Source organism: Homalodisca vitripennis, chromosome 1 (genome assembly GCF_021130785.1).
Source record: "Homalodisca vitripennis isolate AUS2020 chromosome 1, UT_GWSS_2.1, whole genome shotgun sequence".
Lineage (NCBI taxonomy): Eukaryota > Metazoa > Arthropoda > Insecta > Hemiptera > Cicadellidae > Homalodisca > Homalodisca vitripennis.
In genome coordinates, this window is record NC_060207.1 from 245,130,276 (window position 1) to 245,147,684 (window position 17,409).

Here is a 17,409-nt window from a genome sequence, read left to right on the forward strand (position 1 = left end):
CAATTTCTAGTCACTTGTTGGTCATTTATACAAAAAATAACCAAATCCTGTTATACATTATATTGCACACTGAATATAATTGAAATTTGTCAAAAGTAAAAAAACTTAAACAAGACCAAAACAGTTATGTTGAATAATTAATTAACTGAAAGCCACATCTTTGGAGTATATAGTATGAAGTGTCTATATTAGACAAATCATGTAATGTATGTAATGACCTCTACCGTATGGTTAAGATAAGGTTCTTTAATCGAAAAGTTCATGGGTTCGATTCCTAGGAAGAGCAATAAAACTACTCATTTAAATTCCACAGGCATAGAAATAACTCCTTTACAAAAAAAGTATTTAAAATGTATTTTATTCAGAAACAGTACACTTTCTCAATGGAACAACTAAAGTGCCAAAATATTCTGTTCCTAACAAATACTGCCACTTCATAATCAAAAGAAGAATAGGTGAGAAATTTAATTTAAATAAATAAACAAATTAATGTAATTTAATGTTGTTTAGGGAAGACTCTAATTTTCCTTTCTTTCCTAAGTATACTTCCAACTAAAGCATAATTGACCCTAATTGGTGAATTGTCCAAGAGCTGCGCTCTTACACTGATCATTATCAATAATTTATTTTTAAGAGATACAACTAAAATCATGTTGCAATTATTTCTTATATGTATGAAACTCATTCTTTCAGAGCAATTAGTTTTTTTATGATTATTGTTCTTTGCTTATAAAGAAAGGCAATATGGAAAACAATACATTACAACTAATTGTACTCGTACTCTTGATTGCAGCTTAGTTGTCTTCTGTCAGAGCTCTGAAAGGTCAGTTCACGTTCAGTATCCTTAGACAGGATGAACTCAGTAAATTTACAAACAATTGTACACCACATTTCTTTATTAAAATGTGAGCATTAGCCATAATCAGAGACAAATTGATCTACTCTACTAAACTGATCTCTCCATTTTGTGTATGTTTACAAAATGGAATTGTTGGACTAGGTTTCCATCAACATCGGTGCATTGTCGCAATGGTTAAATAGCTTTTTTTTAATTAACTGCAGATATGTTTTTGTCATAGCTATTTTGCAAACTGTACACATTTTTTGAAATCCTCGAATTCTGGCATTACAATGTTCATTAAAATATTTGGTATGCAGGATTGATGTTATCACTTTGAGTATTATGTGAGGAAGTTGAACCTTCAAGACCATTTTGGAACTGCTTTACCTACTTATAGAAATTGCTACTCATACATCTTTACGGGTTTATACTACTTTCATCACCTAAAAACATTTGTTGTAGCAAATATAATGCAATATCAACTTTGTAATTTGTAATTAAGCTAAGCAGTTGAAGGAACTCTTTAGAAGTTTATAAAATGGCTTAAATATAATAATGTACTGAACTTATATCCTGCATCAACATGCTAAATGAAAAATCTTGACTTGTATTGTTAAAACAGATTGATCTAAATATTTTTAATTAATATTATTCTATAACTTTATGTAAGCTATGCAGGACAAGAATATCCAAATAATACAGAAGATTTTGACAAAATAATGACGGTGACACTGTGGGATTATAATTAACCTTTAAATGGCACACAGGGATCTACTGAACTCCATTTTAAAAACATTCTTAAAATATAAATAAATTGTATTTATATAAATTTTGCTTGTTTTCTCAGACTAGTAATGTGTGCGATCTGTAATATATTCGATAAAAACTATAAATATCCATTATAAATTTGTTTCTCGCAAAATGCTGCAATTTTGACGATAAAATGTAAGCTCTTTAAATATGGCCATGTAAATGAGGTTTTTATAGTTTTAGATGCAAGTTATATAGTTGCTAACACTTTATTATATGTAGAAACAATGTATGAATGTATTTATGTCATCGCAATTATGACTCATCTTACATAAAATCGCAAACATAGGCAAATTTGACCATCAAAATATAGACTATATAATTAAAAATACGGGTTTTATAATATTGTATAATTTTTTGATTGGCTATTGATTACAAATTTTCTGGTCAATAAGAAAAATGAGTAAATTATTCCAGAAATAACAACACAAAAAAAACATTACAACCAATATAATAAAATATAGACAATAAAGAAAAACATAACCTCAAAATAAATAAATAAAATTGTTTATGACTCAGCTGACAGCTGGCAACTAAGGTGGCCAGTGGCAGGCCTTGAAGCCTAGTGATGCCAAATAAAATTACATGGATACTAAAAATTCCCAAGAAAAAACTTAGACCGAGAAATATGAAAAAGAAATTTATGTAGTCCCGTGGACTCCAGTGTGCTCTTTGAGGGTTTAACATCCTTCTGGCCGGAAACTCTAGTTGGATTTCTTGTTGTAAACATTACTGCAGTGACGTGATATCGTGTTTCAATATCTAAAGAATGCTGTGGAATTGGTACATTGTAATCAAAATGAAACAATGTATGAGTTGTATGTTCTATAAAAGTCAGACATTAGTGCTACAGTTTAATAAATCTTGGTTGATAAGTTTGTAAAATAATACGTGGCTGAATAAATAACAAATTTAATTTCATTCATTGGCAAGGCAAAGGTTTTACACAAATAGCATACAGTTCAAGGACTTGGAGCAAATGTCATGAAACGATGTATCTATATTGGTGTTTTCCTTGTTTACGTTTTAGCTATTTAAACAATATGTTAACTTATATAATCTAGAAGCAATGTACATTCAGATGCATTATTCATCTTCTAAACATTACAGTGTGACCAATGGCTCTATACAAGTGAGATTTGAAAAAAAATTGTCAAGATTTTTGACATTAGGATCCAAATGACTAGTAAGAAAGGACTAACTTTGCCAGGTAAAATTAGGAGTTCATTCACTCATTCAAACTCCATTAAAAAATACAAGTTTAATAACACAAAAGTAATTCTTTATTCTTCCACATTTAATTTATTTTAAAACCTGGCGACTTCCATCAAGAATACAAAGCAGAAAGTTTAATAACCCAGCTTTCCTGAGTTGTATAAAAAGAGATTTTATATCAACTTTGAATATGAGCACTAAAACATCCTGATAGTTCTACAAAATATGAAAATGTTGATGTTTCAAAAATCAATCACCTAAAACGCTTGCCAAATATTACTAAAATATATTGAGCAACTTATTCATTGCCACAACATAGACTTTAGTAATGTTATTTAGCAGGGTGAAATAACAGTGTTGTATGAATATAATTATGTATCAGACCTCTGACCTGAGTAGATGCAATAACAGGATTCTGATCTGAGGGTCTGTTCCATACCAAGCTGATTAAAGCAATGTAAGTGTTCACCACAACATCATAGATCACCTTAGAAATGGAAATTCTTTAATTTTATTTTTTATACTTCAAACTTATTAAAATTTCAAAAATATTTTAATCTAAATATGCTGGACTCTAGATTAAGTGTATTGATATTATTATTAAATTATATCACTGGCCACACTACTAGTAATAGTGGTCAGTAAATTCCGAAAAAAGTTATTGTGAATTATACTTCGTAAATTATTGATGGAATAAATTATTATTATTATTAAATATAGCAGCTAAATATTTTCCAGTGTATTTTTAAATGGTATCTATGTAACCCTTTTATTCCTAATATACCCTCTTACTCATCGTTTTCATGATGTAAATTTCAATTTATTATGATGTTTAGCTTTTTATACAACTTAATTTTTGGCAAAATGCGCTATTTAATTCGTAAGTTGCCTAAAATCTTTTATTGTTTTCAACAATAAATTGACAATGAAACTGAGAAAAATAAAATTACAAGTTGTGACCAAATTAAAAAAGATAATTATGTTTGTTTTATAACATTTATTACTTTATTTTTTTAATTATTACAGGAACAAGGAATTACGAGAAGAATTTTAAACACTTTAAATTTATTCTTTTATACTAAGTTATTGTATCAACAATGGCAATGTCCTGAATTTTGGATTGTTCCTAAATATTGAGTTTTAGGAAAATCTTCATAGTACAGTTATGTTTCAAGGTAAGACTTCAAAAGTAAGTAATTGATGTAGGGTAAAATTATATTATATTGATAATATTAATAAATTATTCAAAATAATTTATCATATTTTGCCAAAACAATATTTGTTTTTCTATTATTTTAATATTAAATTACAAACTTGTTTCACATTAACACGTTAAAATTATTTAATACTTATAACAGAATTAAATATAAGAAAATAATTACAGAAAATGATAATCTAATGAAAAATATTAACAAATATGAAGTATGCTTGGCCAAGCAAGTTTCTCCCCCAAGCAACCTTTTTTCCCCAGCAGTAAGAGGGTTAAATAGGATATAATTATAGTGAACTTTGCAATAAGCAAACTGAATAAACAAGTAGTAAAACTAAATCAAAATGAGTAAAAAACAACTTCAATGCCTACTTTCTTAGTAGGACTTGTCTGAGCACTGACATGAAAATAGCATTCAATAAAATAATTTACCATCACTGAAATTGCTCATTGGAGGGATGTCAAAGTTAAAGAACATTATTTGATTTTCAGGAATAAATCAAACAATATAATTTACACTTACTGTTTTGTAAAACTACTTCAATCCTTCAAAATTTACAATTTCCTCAATGTGGTGAAAGGAATTTCAGTGATTGTGATGGCAAACAGAACTGTAGACTAACTCCTACTAGAATGTAAATGGCCAACTACAACGACCACTGACTCACAACTAGTTATTCCATGGATTCACATAAAAAACTAAAATGGTAAATATTAGAAATTAATCACAAGTTGTTAAACATTTTGACTAACAAACTCACCATTCGTCAGATTGTTATGTGTAAGCTTCTATTAGTCGTGGAATACAACTAAACACATCGACACACTGCCATAACAAGTTGTTATTCCCTACGTAATCTAGGTCTAGCCTACGTTACATGCATGTATTACCTCCATGATTGACTTGTTTTCCTCTATGCCGCAACTCTCCATCTAGAGATTACGTAAGAGTGTTAAAAAGACTGTTAATGTATGAAATACGGTACACTTATGTTTGGCTCTGTCTCTCTGTCAATGTACGGATCTAACTTTGTAAGGCTAGTTATAGTAATTGTCCTATAAATAAAAGAATGTTCAGTAAGTAAAATATATGTTTCAAAATTATTTTTTTTTATCAATAACGATTTTTACCCTCAGAGTTGTGCTGTGTTTTTAAGTGAACAAAAACAAAAATATTTACTAAAAAAGTCAGTCATAATATTTTTATTAATTTTACCAAACTTGTTTACAATACCCAAAATCAATAAGAATAAGTGCATATGTTGTGTTTAGTATTGAAGCCTCCTTTCCTGTGAAACAAATCATTATAGATTCAGTGTTTTTATAACTTGAACAAGAACAGGGAGTGAAAAAAAACATAGTGAAGTGTATTTTTTTTAGAGAGTGCCAAGAGTTAATCACAAATCATACATATCACATGAAACACAAAGCATTCACTATACTTACTCGGTTATGTCTGTTGCAGACGTCATCGTTCTCGTCGATGATTGAGAAAGTTCTTGAGCGAGAAATCATCGGTGTGTCCATGACGAACCGCTGCTCGTGGGCCACTGTCGATTCGTGAGGCATCTGACACAAAACACGAATAAATGGCGGTTGTCTATGATGTACTGAACTGGGGATATCGAAGAGAAATATTTAAACAATACTATTGAAGTGTTTTATAACCCATTCATCTACTTTGGCAGAGCTTTTACACAACTCTAGACACAAGCCTCGCCTACTTTCATGACGGAACATTTCCGCAGCCGTAATAGTTCACTTTTAACTCAACAGATGACTGCACCACGTTTTGTTACTACATCATCAGTGTAGAACAGTATTTTGGTTTCATTAGTTTGCTAACCTGACATAAACAACAAATAAGAGAGTATTTACTCCATATGATGTGTGTTATTGTTAGTGTCAGCACACATGGCTGGTGACAGGTTTCATTTATTCTCTTAGGAGAAGAAGCTTAGAATTTTCACGCTGCTTTTGGAGTGATAGGTTAACATCAGTGAATTAGATTGTTCCTTGAACGATTCTAATAATTTGGTATTCAATGTTCAATTGGATGAGGAATGTGGCCGTGCAACAAATGAACAGCTTTAACCCCTCCCACGCTGTAGATATATTAGAATGGTAGACTTTGACCAAAACGCCAAATACAGTTATATCCGATATTATAGATTATGTCTCTTGGAGAGCTTTTTAGTTCACAAAAGGCCTTCAAAATGCCTGGTGCTCGCTCCGTGCTTATCGCGGTTACCAAGGAAGTATTTATAAACGACCATCACTCAGCAGCAGCAGGACGGGAGCACCCTTTGCCTAACTCCGACTGCCTGCTCCTCTGCTCTACGTTTCCTACGGAGCCATAACCAAACATATCCGTGGCGTGTATTATTGCTTTCTCTGTCGCCACGAGCTCGCTTCTAATACGTATCTCGTTATTATTCTTCATCGTGTGGTAGTGTTGTGATTAGTTTGAAATATTTATCTTGTTTTATAGTAAAATTTAATTAAATTTTCATTTTTAATACATTATGCAATGAAACTTGAAATTTATTTGTAATAAACAGTTTTATAAATAGTTCTTTTTTATTTTTATCAATAAATACGGGGCATTTTTAAGTAAAATGCCCTGTTTTATACTTTTTTTGCTTTTACCTTTTATAATTATTTAGTTATAATAAAAATTAGCTTTGAACTTAAAGAAAAATATTTTTTACTTGTCTTGGCGTTGTAGGAAAGGTAATGGATTTATTAACGGCGTGCGAAGGATTAAAACTTAAAAATTATGACTCAATAGAGAAATGCCCAGCTCCCAACATTAGGCCGAGAACTGCGGTGTAATTGATGATGTGATCATAGATGAATACGATGAATATTGATTCAGATTTGTTAATTAGATTTTTAAATGACACTGACAAAGGTAGATAAACTTATGAAGAATACTCTCACCAAATTTGAACAAAAAGCAGTAAGTAATTTATTACTAAGTCACAACAGAGGTCACTTCTGAATATACGACTTACAAGCATCGGAGGAGCTCTGAACATGTAGCTGAAGGGGTAGTAGAGGAGGTTAAGCACAGTAGCTGCGTACAGGTCCGCGTAGCGTACCACCTGGGAGGAGAAGAACGTCTGCCGTGAGCCCGACCGGAACAGGCTACCCAGCATGCCGTAGGACATGTCCATCTTGTGCGTCACATCACGGATAGCGTGCCTCACCTTGGAGATGTCCGGTTTCTCCTTCGTGCTGCTATCCAAGTTCCTGGTAATCCAAAACACTTACAATAAGTCATTTCAGGCCAGAATCTTTTAAATGGTTAAATTTACTACAAATAACTAATTAGGTTATCTTGAACCTTTTAGTTCAATGTCGTTTCAGGCTGAATTATGGATCTTTAAAAAGACCTGATTTCATCTGAAACTTTCATTTCTATTTATAACAGTTTTATTATGTTCTAAGGATTAAGCAAGAACATGTATTGTATGAGGTCTGTTCAAAAAATATCGCAACTTGTAGCGTTATGTTGGTACACATGTCTCTGACATATGCCAACAATTTTGGCCATTTTGAATGTTCAGTTAATTGTTGACAGCTGGTTTGCTTGCACGTGTCCTGGTTTGTCTTCGATTCGTGCCTGTTCGAAAAAATGGATCATAGAATCTGTATCAAATTTTGTGTTAAAAACGGAATTAAGTGCACGGACACATTCAGAATGTTGACTGTGGCTTATGGAGAAGCTAACTTGGACTGAAGCAACATTTATTGGTAGTACAAAATGTTCTCAGGGGGCTGAGATGATGTGAACAACGAACTGCGTACCGGACAACTGAGCACATCATTAAACAGATGAAAACATTGATAAAGTGTAGAATATATATATATATATATATATGTTGAATCACCGTTATATATATATATATATATCGATTGGCTCGTACCATTTGATTTTTATCAATGATTTGGGCATGAGACAGGTCGCCGTGAAATTCGTACCAAAATTGCTCAATATTGACAAAAAAAACAACAGTGCATTACCATTGCTAGTGAGCTGTTGGACTCTCCGCTATGACCCAAATTTGAAACCGGTTACGAATCATGGGCAATTATGATGTAGAAACCATAGCTCGAATCATCCCAATAGAAGCTGCCACATGAGTTAAGAGCGAAAAAAGCATGTGTTCGGTCGAATGTGAAAGTTTTGCTAACAGTTTTTTTTTCTATTGCAGAGGTGTGAATTTTTGTCCTAGGTTAGAACTGTCAGTAAGGATTTTTATCTGCAAGTTATGCACAGCAATTGCGCAAAGCAATCCACCAAAAATACACAAATTTGTAGAAGGAAAAAATTGGCTTTTGCACCACGATAACTGACACATTGTTATTTGTGCACGATTTTTTTGGTCAAAACAAACACACTAATGATGCTGCAGCCGCCATATTCCCTAGATCTGACCTCCTGCGACTTTTTCTTGTTCCCGAATCTGAAGAACCCATGAATGGACGACACTAAACTACGATTGACAAGATAAAGACGGCATCGATGGAGGAGTAAACAAGATCACCAAAAACGACATTTTTAAATGCCCCGAAGTTTGGAAAAACGTTGGTACAAGTGTATAATATCCAATGGGGATTACTTTGAAGGGTACACAATTAAGATTGATGAATAGATAAATAATTTTCGAAGAAAAAAAAACAAAAGTTGAGATATTTTTTGAACAGACCTCATATATTTGCTCAGGGACAGGCTCAAACTAACGACTCAAAAGTGGTAGTATTTAAACTCAAGACTATTTCTGCTGTTTGGATTTATACTGCAACTACTGTAGATTGAAGAATTCTGCAGGTGATTTTGAACAAATAACATGTAAGTAATAGTTTTCAGTCTTAATGAAACCCATGTCACCAAAAGGCTTACCTTGTGTAATAAGCTTTATAGAAAATTTAAAATAACTTGTATGTACAAAATCCATTTTATCAAGGTTTTGAGTAGAACTAGATGCTAGAAATTGTCATCACATTACTTGTTGCATTTGCTATAAATCTTCAAGCGCCGCACTAATAATTTCCGTATTTGACTCTTTTAGGATCAACAAATTTTCGGTGTAACATTCTTTTTAACAGTTAACATAACAATGGGATAAGTGAACAAAAACAGAAGAGAAACAACTGTTCCAATTTCTTAGCATAAAGTAAACACAAACTATACTGTACTAGCAGTTACCCGTGGCTTCACACACAATATCGTAGGTTTAACATTAATGGTTCGTGTGAATTATATTTCCAACGCTAATGATCAGTTTGCCTTCTTACCATGATCTATAAAATATGTTTATTTATGGTCATTGTCATTTACTCAAATCTTATTATTTTTGTTCTATAGCTGATTTTGCCTCTTTCCCGATCAAAAAATATATATCTGTACATACAGTGTAGCCTACCACCTCTGTGAAGCCTACTTTTGTCAAAGGACAACTGAGATAAGTTTCATAACAGTCTTTAAGTGTATAGTGAAAGTTTGACTACATTGTATAAGATACAACCCATAACTGCTAGCAGTTACTCACTGCTTTGCATGCAACATTTAAGCTGTATGACCTACTATATTCATGCACGCAACAACGCCAGTTTTGAGTTTGCATTGTTGCCACGATCATGAAAATGCGTCAGAAGTTTATATTTATGGCCATTGTAATTTACTTTGTTCTTAGTTGGTTCTGCCTTGTTTTCCGATAATATATCACACATCGGAGAAGCCTACTTCAGTCTCCAAAGAAAACTAATATGGGTTTTATATCAGTAATTAAATTTATAGTAACAGTTTTTTTAATATTTTAGAACATTTAGAGCTGGAATTGGTATATTAAAAAAAAGCACAATCCAGCGAACTTCCATTTAGCATAGTTCTTGCCGACTGCTTCAAAGGGAGTCTTCGGAGTCAAATTCTGACCACCTTATGTTTTAGGACATTTTCTAAAGTAGGTGGGTACTTACCTAAACACTGAAATCTAAATGGGCATTAAAAATAATGGTAACTCCTTAGATAATTTACTCACTAAAAATGTAAACAGATTGAAAATAATAAACAATGTTTACATAGAACAATGGATTACATTTGACAGGTTCATTCAATTAATATTTCACAACTTTAGAGACCAAGATGGCAATTTTTTGCTACTTTAAAGACCTGTGGGGCGTAGCCCGGAGGGATTTTCAAAATATGAATAGGCCTATATTCTATATGGTCATATTGAATAATTTAAAATCTTAGTTAAATTAGTGGAAAAAGATAGACTTATTTGATATATTATTTCATATTTATTAGTTTATTTCGTCTTAGCGATGTGTAAAATTATCTAAAATATGATTAAAAGTTTGCAATAAATTCAAATAAAATTGAATTGATTTTTATCAAATTATGCAGCAGGCAATAGCCAACTATGTATGTTCAAAATTATTTTAAACAAAATAATTTTTTTTTTAATTTTCCGAGGCTTTTCACAGGCTGACAGGGGATAATAGAAAACAACATAAATATTTGGTGGTGGTGAGGATAACAAAACAGATTCAGCTATAAGTGAGACACTGAACAGAAAGCTGTGACTGACTTGTAGAGGTCGCCTAACATGACGTCCAGGCCCTGGAGCTCTGCGAACAGCTGACACTTGTCAGTCCAGACGTGCAGCTCCTGGATCAGTTCTGGCACGATGAGGAATGTGCGCCATCCTCGGATCTTCTTGGACTTGAGGATGTCTCCGAAGATGTGGTCTCCTACGTACAACACGTCCTTCCCTTTGGCCTTTATAAGTTCCGTGAATACGTCACATGAACCTGAAGGAGAGACAAAGAACCGCTATATTGATAGCAAAATATTTTTATTAAAACAGACGTTTTGGAGCGCTATTACAGTGGAAAATCCCACCAGTCAACAGTTTAACTGATGCAACCTTATATTTAAGATAAGTTGGGTTTTATTTCAATTACTAAAAAACTTAAGTAAAATTAATTCATAATTTTAAAAGACAACTAAAAAATAAGCACATTTTATATATTTAATTTTTTTGTTTCATAAAGTGCTAGTAAGAAAATCACCAAAATTGAAATCAAATTACAATATCAAATCAAAGGACCACGATGTATTACATTCAAGAACATACCGTAGTACAAATAATGCTAATCATTCCATGTCAACTTTGGTAAATTCTGAATGCAACTAAATTATGTTTTTATGTCATTGCTTAATCTATGTTAATTACATACATCAATTAAACAATCTTTTAACCAATTATCCACTCAATATTTTTGCACCATTTTATAATCTATGATATTTGGTGTAATTTTGTAGGAAATTTAATTCTTTATGTGGAAAATTTATTTCATTCATTTATCTTTATTTTTAAATTTTTGTAAAAATGTGACGTGTTTTCCTTAAACACATCCTAGCAAACACAAAATGCACCAGGTTGTAGTATTATACCTTGATTCTCATCGTTTTTCTGGGATTAACACATATTTGTATGTATAGTACATGTTCTTTTGTTTACTTTTATACATAAACTTTATTATTTGTGCCCATACTAATGTTTAAACAGACATTTAATAACGTGTGTTGTCATCACGGTACCATCTCGTGATCACCATTTAGGTACCGCGTCAGCTGTTACAAGACGGTACCGTGATAAGTGGTTAATGGGTTACACATGTGTCATCTAATAATTTATAATATATTCTTCCTCTAAAACACTTTGTTACAACAGTTGTGTCGTACCTCCTGAATACACTTGTTCCTTCTGCAGGGGCCCCATGTGGGTACCGAGCCGCAGGGCTCCTGTGGTCGTGTCCACCTGGCGAAGGATTGTGCCTTCCCCGAAGAATAGGGGCTTCCTCGCATCCACCACAATCAGGTCAAAATATGTTTTCCAATTCCTGTGCGGCTCTTCGGGCTGCCAACAAGAACGAGAGATTATTCTCAAAGCACACGCGCGAACACACACACACACACACACAGATATATGAAAACATCCTCAAAAAAATTCATATTACAAACAAGAACGAACCACAATAATTTAAAATTAGCCTTAAAACCACATATTATTCAGGCCTGTACAGTAACATAAAAGACAAAAAAAGTTAGATTGGCCAGGTGGGGTACGACCATAGTTTTGTATGTACTCGATGATCTAGTTCTTTAATATTCTATTCGTTTTTCAGGGCTGGTGTCAAACAAGACTAACAATTTATATATGTTTCTAATATTTAATTTTTTTACACATCTTCTATCTGTTTTCACGGATTCACACAAATACAATTTTCTCTTTGTTACCATTTTATTACTTGGAACAACACATATTTATATTGTTTTGTAGTACGTCTTCATGAGTTACTATAGATATCCATTTTGATATTCTATTCTTTTTGAATTATTGGGGCTAAAATCCAGAATTATTTCTAATTAACAAGAAAATCAGCAGATTTGCTTGAAACACTTCCTTGTAGGGCCCACTAATTTAAAAGAAACACAAAACAAAATACTGGAGATGTGTACTTTTATGTGTTTCTTTTAAATCAGCAAAAAAACACTGTTTTAAAAAAGTTGATTTTTTTTGTTTCCCCTAAAAGGAATTTTGTCATTGTAAGCATGCTGATTTTCCTAACAATTACGTCCAAATATTTTTTTTCATTTAATATTTCAGCAAGCACCATGGTGAATACCTACTTGTACTAAATCAAGCTGTCATAGCTGTAAATAGACATTGTAAAATGAAGGAAATGTAAAGTTTCAAAGAATTTCTAGATTGTGCTGCATGTTCAATTGACGATTTAGAACAACAAACATTAGCACAAAACTCTCAATAAAACTATGCACCACAGTTAGGCCTGGGTTTAATCATTATTGTTGTTATATTTTATTTTAATAAAATTGTAGTATGTTTACTAATCATTTCACAGAATGAAGACAGAACATTAAAATCATACACATCAATTCAGACCATTCTACTTTGGTTCATCACTTGAAGAAGTTAATAAGAACCATTTTAATATACAGTTAATGAACAATTCTCACCCTCGGGCCGTGGGGAAAATCAAACAAGTAGGTCATGATGTGGTCTGTGAACCTGTAGTCGCTGTTGGTCAGCAGGAATATCTTTGCCCCACTCTCCCTCAATCTGCTGAGAAATACCGGCAGTCTCTCGTCTTTCTTCACATACTCATCCAGGTTCTTGACTGTCTCGGACTTCAGATCTCCCTGGACAAATACAACCGTTAAAACACACAGTCTCTCGTCTTTCTTCACATACTCATCCAGGTTCTTGACTGTCTCGGACTTCAGATCTCCCTGGACAAATACAACCGTTAAAACACACAGTCTCTCGTCTTTCTTCACGTACTCATCCAGGTTCTTGACTGTCTCGGACTTCAGATCTCCCTGGACAAATACAACCGTTAAAACACACAGTCTCTCGTCTTTCTTCACATACTCATCCAGGTTCTTGACTGTCTCGGACTTCAGATCTCCCTGGACAAATACAACCGTTAAAACACACAGTCTCTCGTCTTTCTTCACGTACTCATCCAGGTTCTTGACTGTCTCAGACTTCAGATCTCCCTGGACAAATACAACCGTTAAAACACACAGTCTCTCGTCTTTCTTCACATACTCATCCAGGTTCTTGACTGTCTCGGACTTCAGATCTCCCTGGACAAATACAACCGTTAAAACACACAGTCTCTCGTCTTTCTTCACATACTCATCCAGGTTCTTGACTGTCTCGGACTTCAGATCTCCCTGGACAAATACAACCGTTAAAACACACAGTCTCTCGTCTTTCTTCACATACTCATCCAGGTTCTTGACTGTCTCGGACTTCAGATCTCCCTGGACAAATACAACCGTTAAAACACACAGTCTCTCGTCTTTCTTCACATACTCATCCAGGTTCTTGACTGTCTCGGACTTCAGATCTCCCTGGACAAATACAACCGTTAAAACACACAGTCTCTCGTCTTTCTTCACGTACTCATCCAGGTTCTTGACTGTCTCGGACTTCAGATCTCCCTGGACAAATACAACCGTTAAAACACACAGTCTCTTGTCTTTCTTCACCAGCTGCTGAAACTAATTATAAATTAGTGTCACCAACATTGAATTTGAATAGTTATAACTGGATGACAGTGCTCATCAACATTTTCAGTAGTATAACTCTTATTTTTCATACCACAATACTTAGTGAAAGTGGTGTAAAATAATGTGATTTTTTTCAGTAGTCTTCAACAATTTTTAAAAATTATTAATAAAATTATCCTTTCAAAGGTTATTAAAAGTTTAACATTTATTTTATATTTCTATTATTTTAAAACCCAGAATGGTATTTTTGGGAAATTAAAAAAAAAAACATGTCTTTATTATACTTACAATTTTGCAAAATTTGTCTAATTTAAATGTGTAATTTTTATGTATAAACACCAACTGACAGGTCTTATTTATTACAACCTTACAACACTGTGTACAACCAAAGGATTTCAATGAGCTGTGTACAGAAAATATAGTTTTCACCAAGATTATTTACCTGTATGTGTACCCAGTCTGTAGCATTTCTTACATCTTGAAAGATTGATTTGAAAGACATCAACAAATTTCCGCTCTTCACTCCAGTTTTGTCCCTGAAAATTGAGCAGAACGAAAAATGTAATCAATTGAAACTATTTATTTCTGTTACTAGCCTAGAAGTGTCAGAGTAAATAGTTTATACAATTCTTTATTAAATTTATAATATGTAAATTTAATAAAACCATGACATGAACTGATAACAAATATTATAAATTTTGAAATCATGCATAAAATCAGGAAAAAATTAGTTCATTTATTATTTATTAAATTATTATTTATTTAGAATTAGTTTATTTTTTATTGCGAATTTAACACAGTGTCAAAATTCTAACTTAACAAAAACTACAAAGTAAAACTCAATTTTAAAACTAAACTTTTTAAGAAAGATAAAAAGAATGATATAATTATTGCTAAAAATATTATTACATGTAGTTTTCAAACCATCATCAAGGTTAGAGCTATCATTGATTACATATGCCAAGCATTTAAAACTTTATGCCAAAATCTCTTTTACTTTGTCCATCTAACACTTAATAGGCTTTAAACACTAAACAAAACACCTTTTTGTATTACAATCTCAGATAAGCACGGGAACCAACTTAAAAGTGAACATTGAAATATAGTACATTTGAACATATTCCTGGGCTGGGATGGCACAAGAAAGACTGACCTGTATTCAAATTAACTCGCACAATACTGTATATTTAAGTGCATGCAGTGTAAAATAGGTCTTATATAAGCTAATATCATAGTCTGTAACTGATATTGCCACAATGTATGTTTGTTATTGTAAATTTGTTTTTGACCGTTGGAAAGTAAATAAATAAGTGATTGCTATCAAGTCGCTTCTTCCCTTGCCAGAATCAACAATGTGACTGTTTGTTGGGTTTCTGGTCATGAGGGGATCCCTGGGAATGAAAGAGCTGATGGATGCCCTGGCCAACCTGGGCTCAGTGCCAATTATGACAGGCCCTTAACCGTTCTGCGGTATTTCAAGGTGTGAATTTTTTGGGGCTGTCTCGAAATGGGTTCGCACTGAACATGAGAGAAGGTGGAGGTTGCATCCGGGTATGAGAATGAGCAGAATGGTACTACAGTCGCCTTCCTCCAGAGTGGCGTCTGACCTTCTCTCATTAAGTATATTGATGACTTCTCGGGTTATAGGTTTGATTACAGGACATGGTCACCTGAGGAAGCATCTTCACAGAGTCGGCATCCTTCAGGAGGATCCGCTCTGTAGAATGTGTGATGAGCAGGAGGAAACTGCCGAACACTGGCTCTTTGATTGTCCTACAATAGCAAGGGAGCGGTATGCCATCTTTGGTAGTTTGGACAAGGGTGGTGAATTTCCCCAGGAGGAACTGATAGGTTATTTTTTTGTGGAACTGCTGAAACCGTAGACTGGTAAGTCTCATGGTGTGCTTCCAGGGTATGCAAAAGGCCCTTGAGGCTTTAAGTGCATGGCAATAGGCCACCCTATAGAAGAAGAAGAAATAAATAAATAGCTCGTAGATAGTAAATACTTACTTCTAAAGTTGATCTACCTATGCTGAGGCCAAGTGAACGCCACATTGATATCTATACTTACTTGGTGTACTGGGCTGAGTTAGTAAAGAAGTCGATGAGGCATGCAAGCAGGTAAGTCTCTGGCAAATTGAACAATGTGTTGAGCACATATACTCGAGATTCGTCCAGCTGTAGGAACTTGTTGGGGTATAGTTCGTATACCTCGTTGCTGCTGAGGCCACATTGATATCTATACTTACTTGGTGTACTGGGCTGAGTTAGTAAAGAAGTCGATGAGGCATGCAAGCAGGTAAGTCTCTGGCAAATTGAACAATGTGTTGAGCACATATACTCGAGATTCGTCCAGCTGTAGGAACTTGTTGGGGTATAGTTCGTATACCTCGTTGATGCTGAGGCCACATTGATATCTATACTTACTTGGTGTACTGGGCTGAGTTAGTAAAGAAGTCGATGAGGCATGCAAGCAGGTAAGTCTCTGGCAAATTGAACAATGTGTTGAGCACATATACTCGAGATTCGTCCAGCTGTAGGAACTTGTTGGGGTATAGTTCGTATACCTCGTTGCTGCAACAGAGACAAACATTTCAACTAAAATGGGATCATGATCATTAACTAACATCAGAATCAGAAAAATCTTTATTCAGTTGTTACACATGATTTATATGAATGGTTTATGATTGAGAAGGTAAACGGTTAAGTTTACTAAACATACTTTACATTAATATATAACTAAATCTAATACAATATAATTTTAACTACTGTAAAAACTAATGTGAATTGTATAACATTCAGAAAAGGACAGCTCAGTCAGGCATCTTTTCAAGTTTATTTATGAATAATTTTTCATTTTATATTGCTTAGCAGCAAATTTTAAAAAATAGCTCCTATGTATATAGGTTTTTGACAGAAAAAAAGTCAAGTTATGTTGAGCTACTGCCATATTATTTCTGTTTCTTTTATTATAACTGTGGTTCTCACCACTTTTGCCTAAGCTATAAGCACGATTCATCACTGACATAGTTTCATATATATTATATATATGCACTGTGAACCGTCTTGATACGCATTTGAGGAAAGTAATTCTTCACAGTTTCATTCCACTGGAAGTTTTAAAATAACACAAATTGCTTTTTTTTATTACTAAAATTAAATCAAAATTTTTTATTGATGTGGATCCAAATAACTAGATACCAAACATAATATGTG

The 17,409-nt window shown here is 33.3% G+C and overlaps 1 protein-coding gene across 6 annotated transcripts in view; it reads right to left on the minus strand.

Moving 5' to 3' along the window:
• Nucleotides 1–17,409, minus strand: part of LOC124353230 (cytosolic purine 5'-nucleotidase) — a 131,162-nt gene that overhangs the window by 343 nt on the left and 113,410 nt on the right. For 4 of the 6 annotated variants that reach the window (XM_046803137.1, XM_046803139.1, XM_046803141.1 and 1 more), the window contains exons 5-12: nt 16,621–16,767; nt 14,636–14,729; nt 13,132–13,314; nt 11,836–12,010; nt 10,676–10,898; nt 7,094–7,331; nt 5,523–5,645; nt 4,968–5,009 (exon numbers count right to left, since the gene is read on the minus strand). In XM_046803137.1, the coding sequence (XP_046659093.1) occupies nt 4,968–5,009; nt 5,523–5,645; nt 7,094–7,331; nt 10,676–10,898; nt 11,836–12,010; nt 13,132–13,314; nt 14,636–14,729; nt 16,621–16,767 (1,225 nt within the window). Of the gene's footprint in view, nt 1–4,967; nt 5,010–5,522; nt 5,646–7,093; nt 7,332–10,675; nt 10,899–11,835; nt 12,011–13,131; nt 13,315–14,635; nt 14,730–16,264; nt 16,590–16,620; nt 16,768–17,409 lie in introns of all 6 variants that reach the window. The other 2 variants (XM_046803142.1, XM_046803138.1) reach the window with 2 other exon arrangements.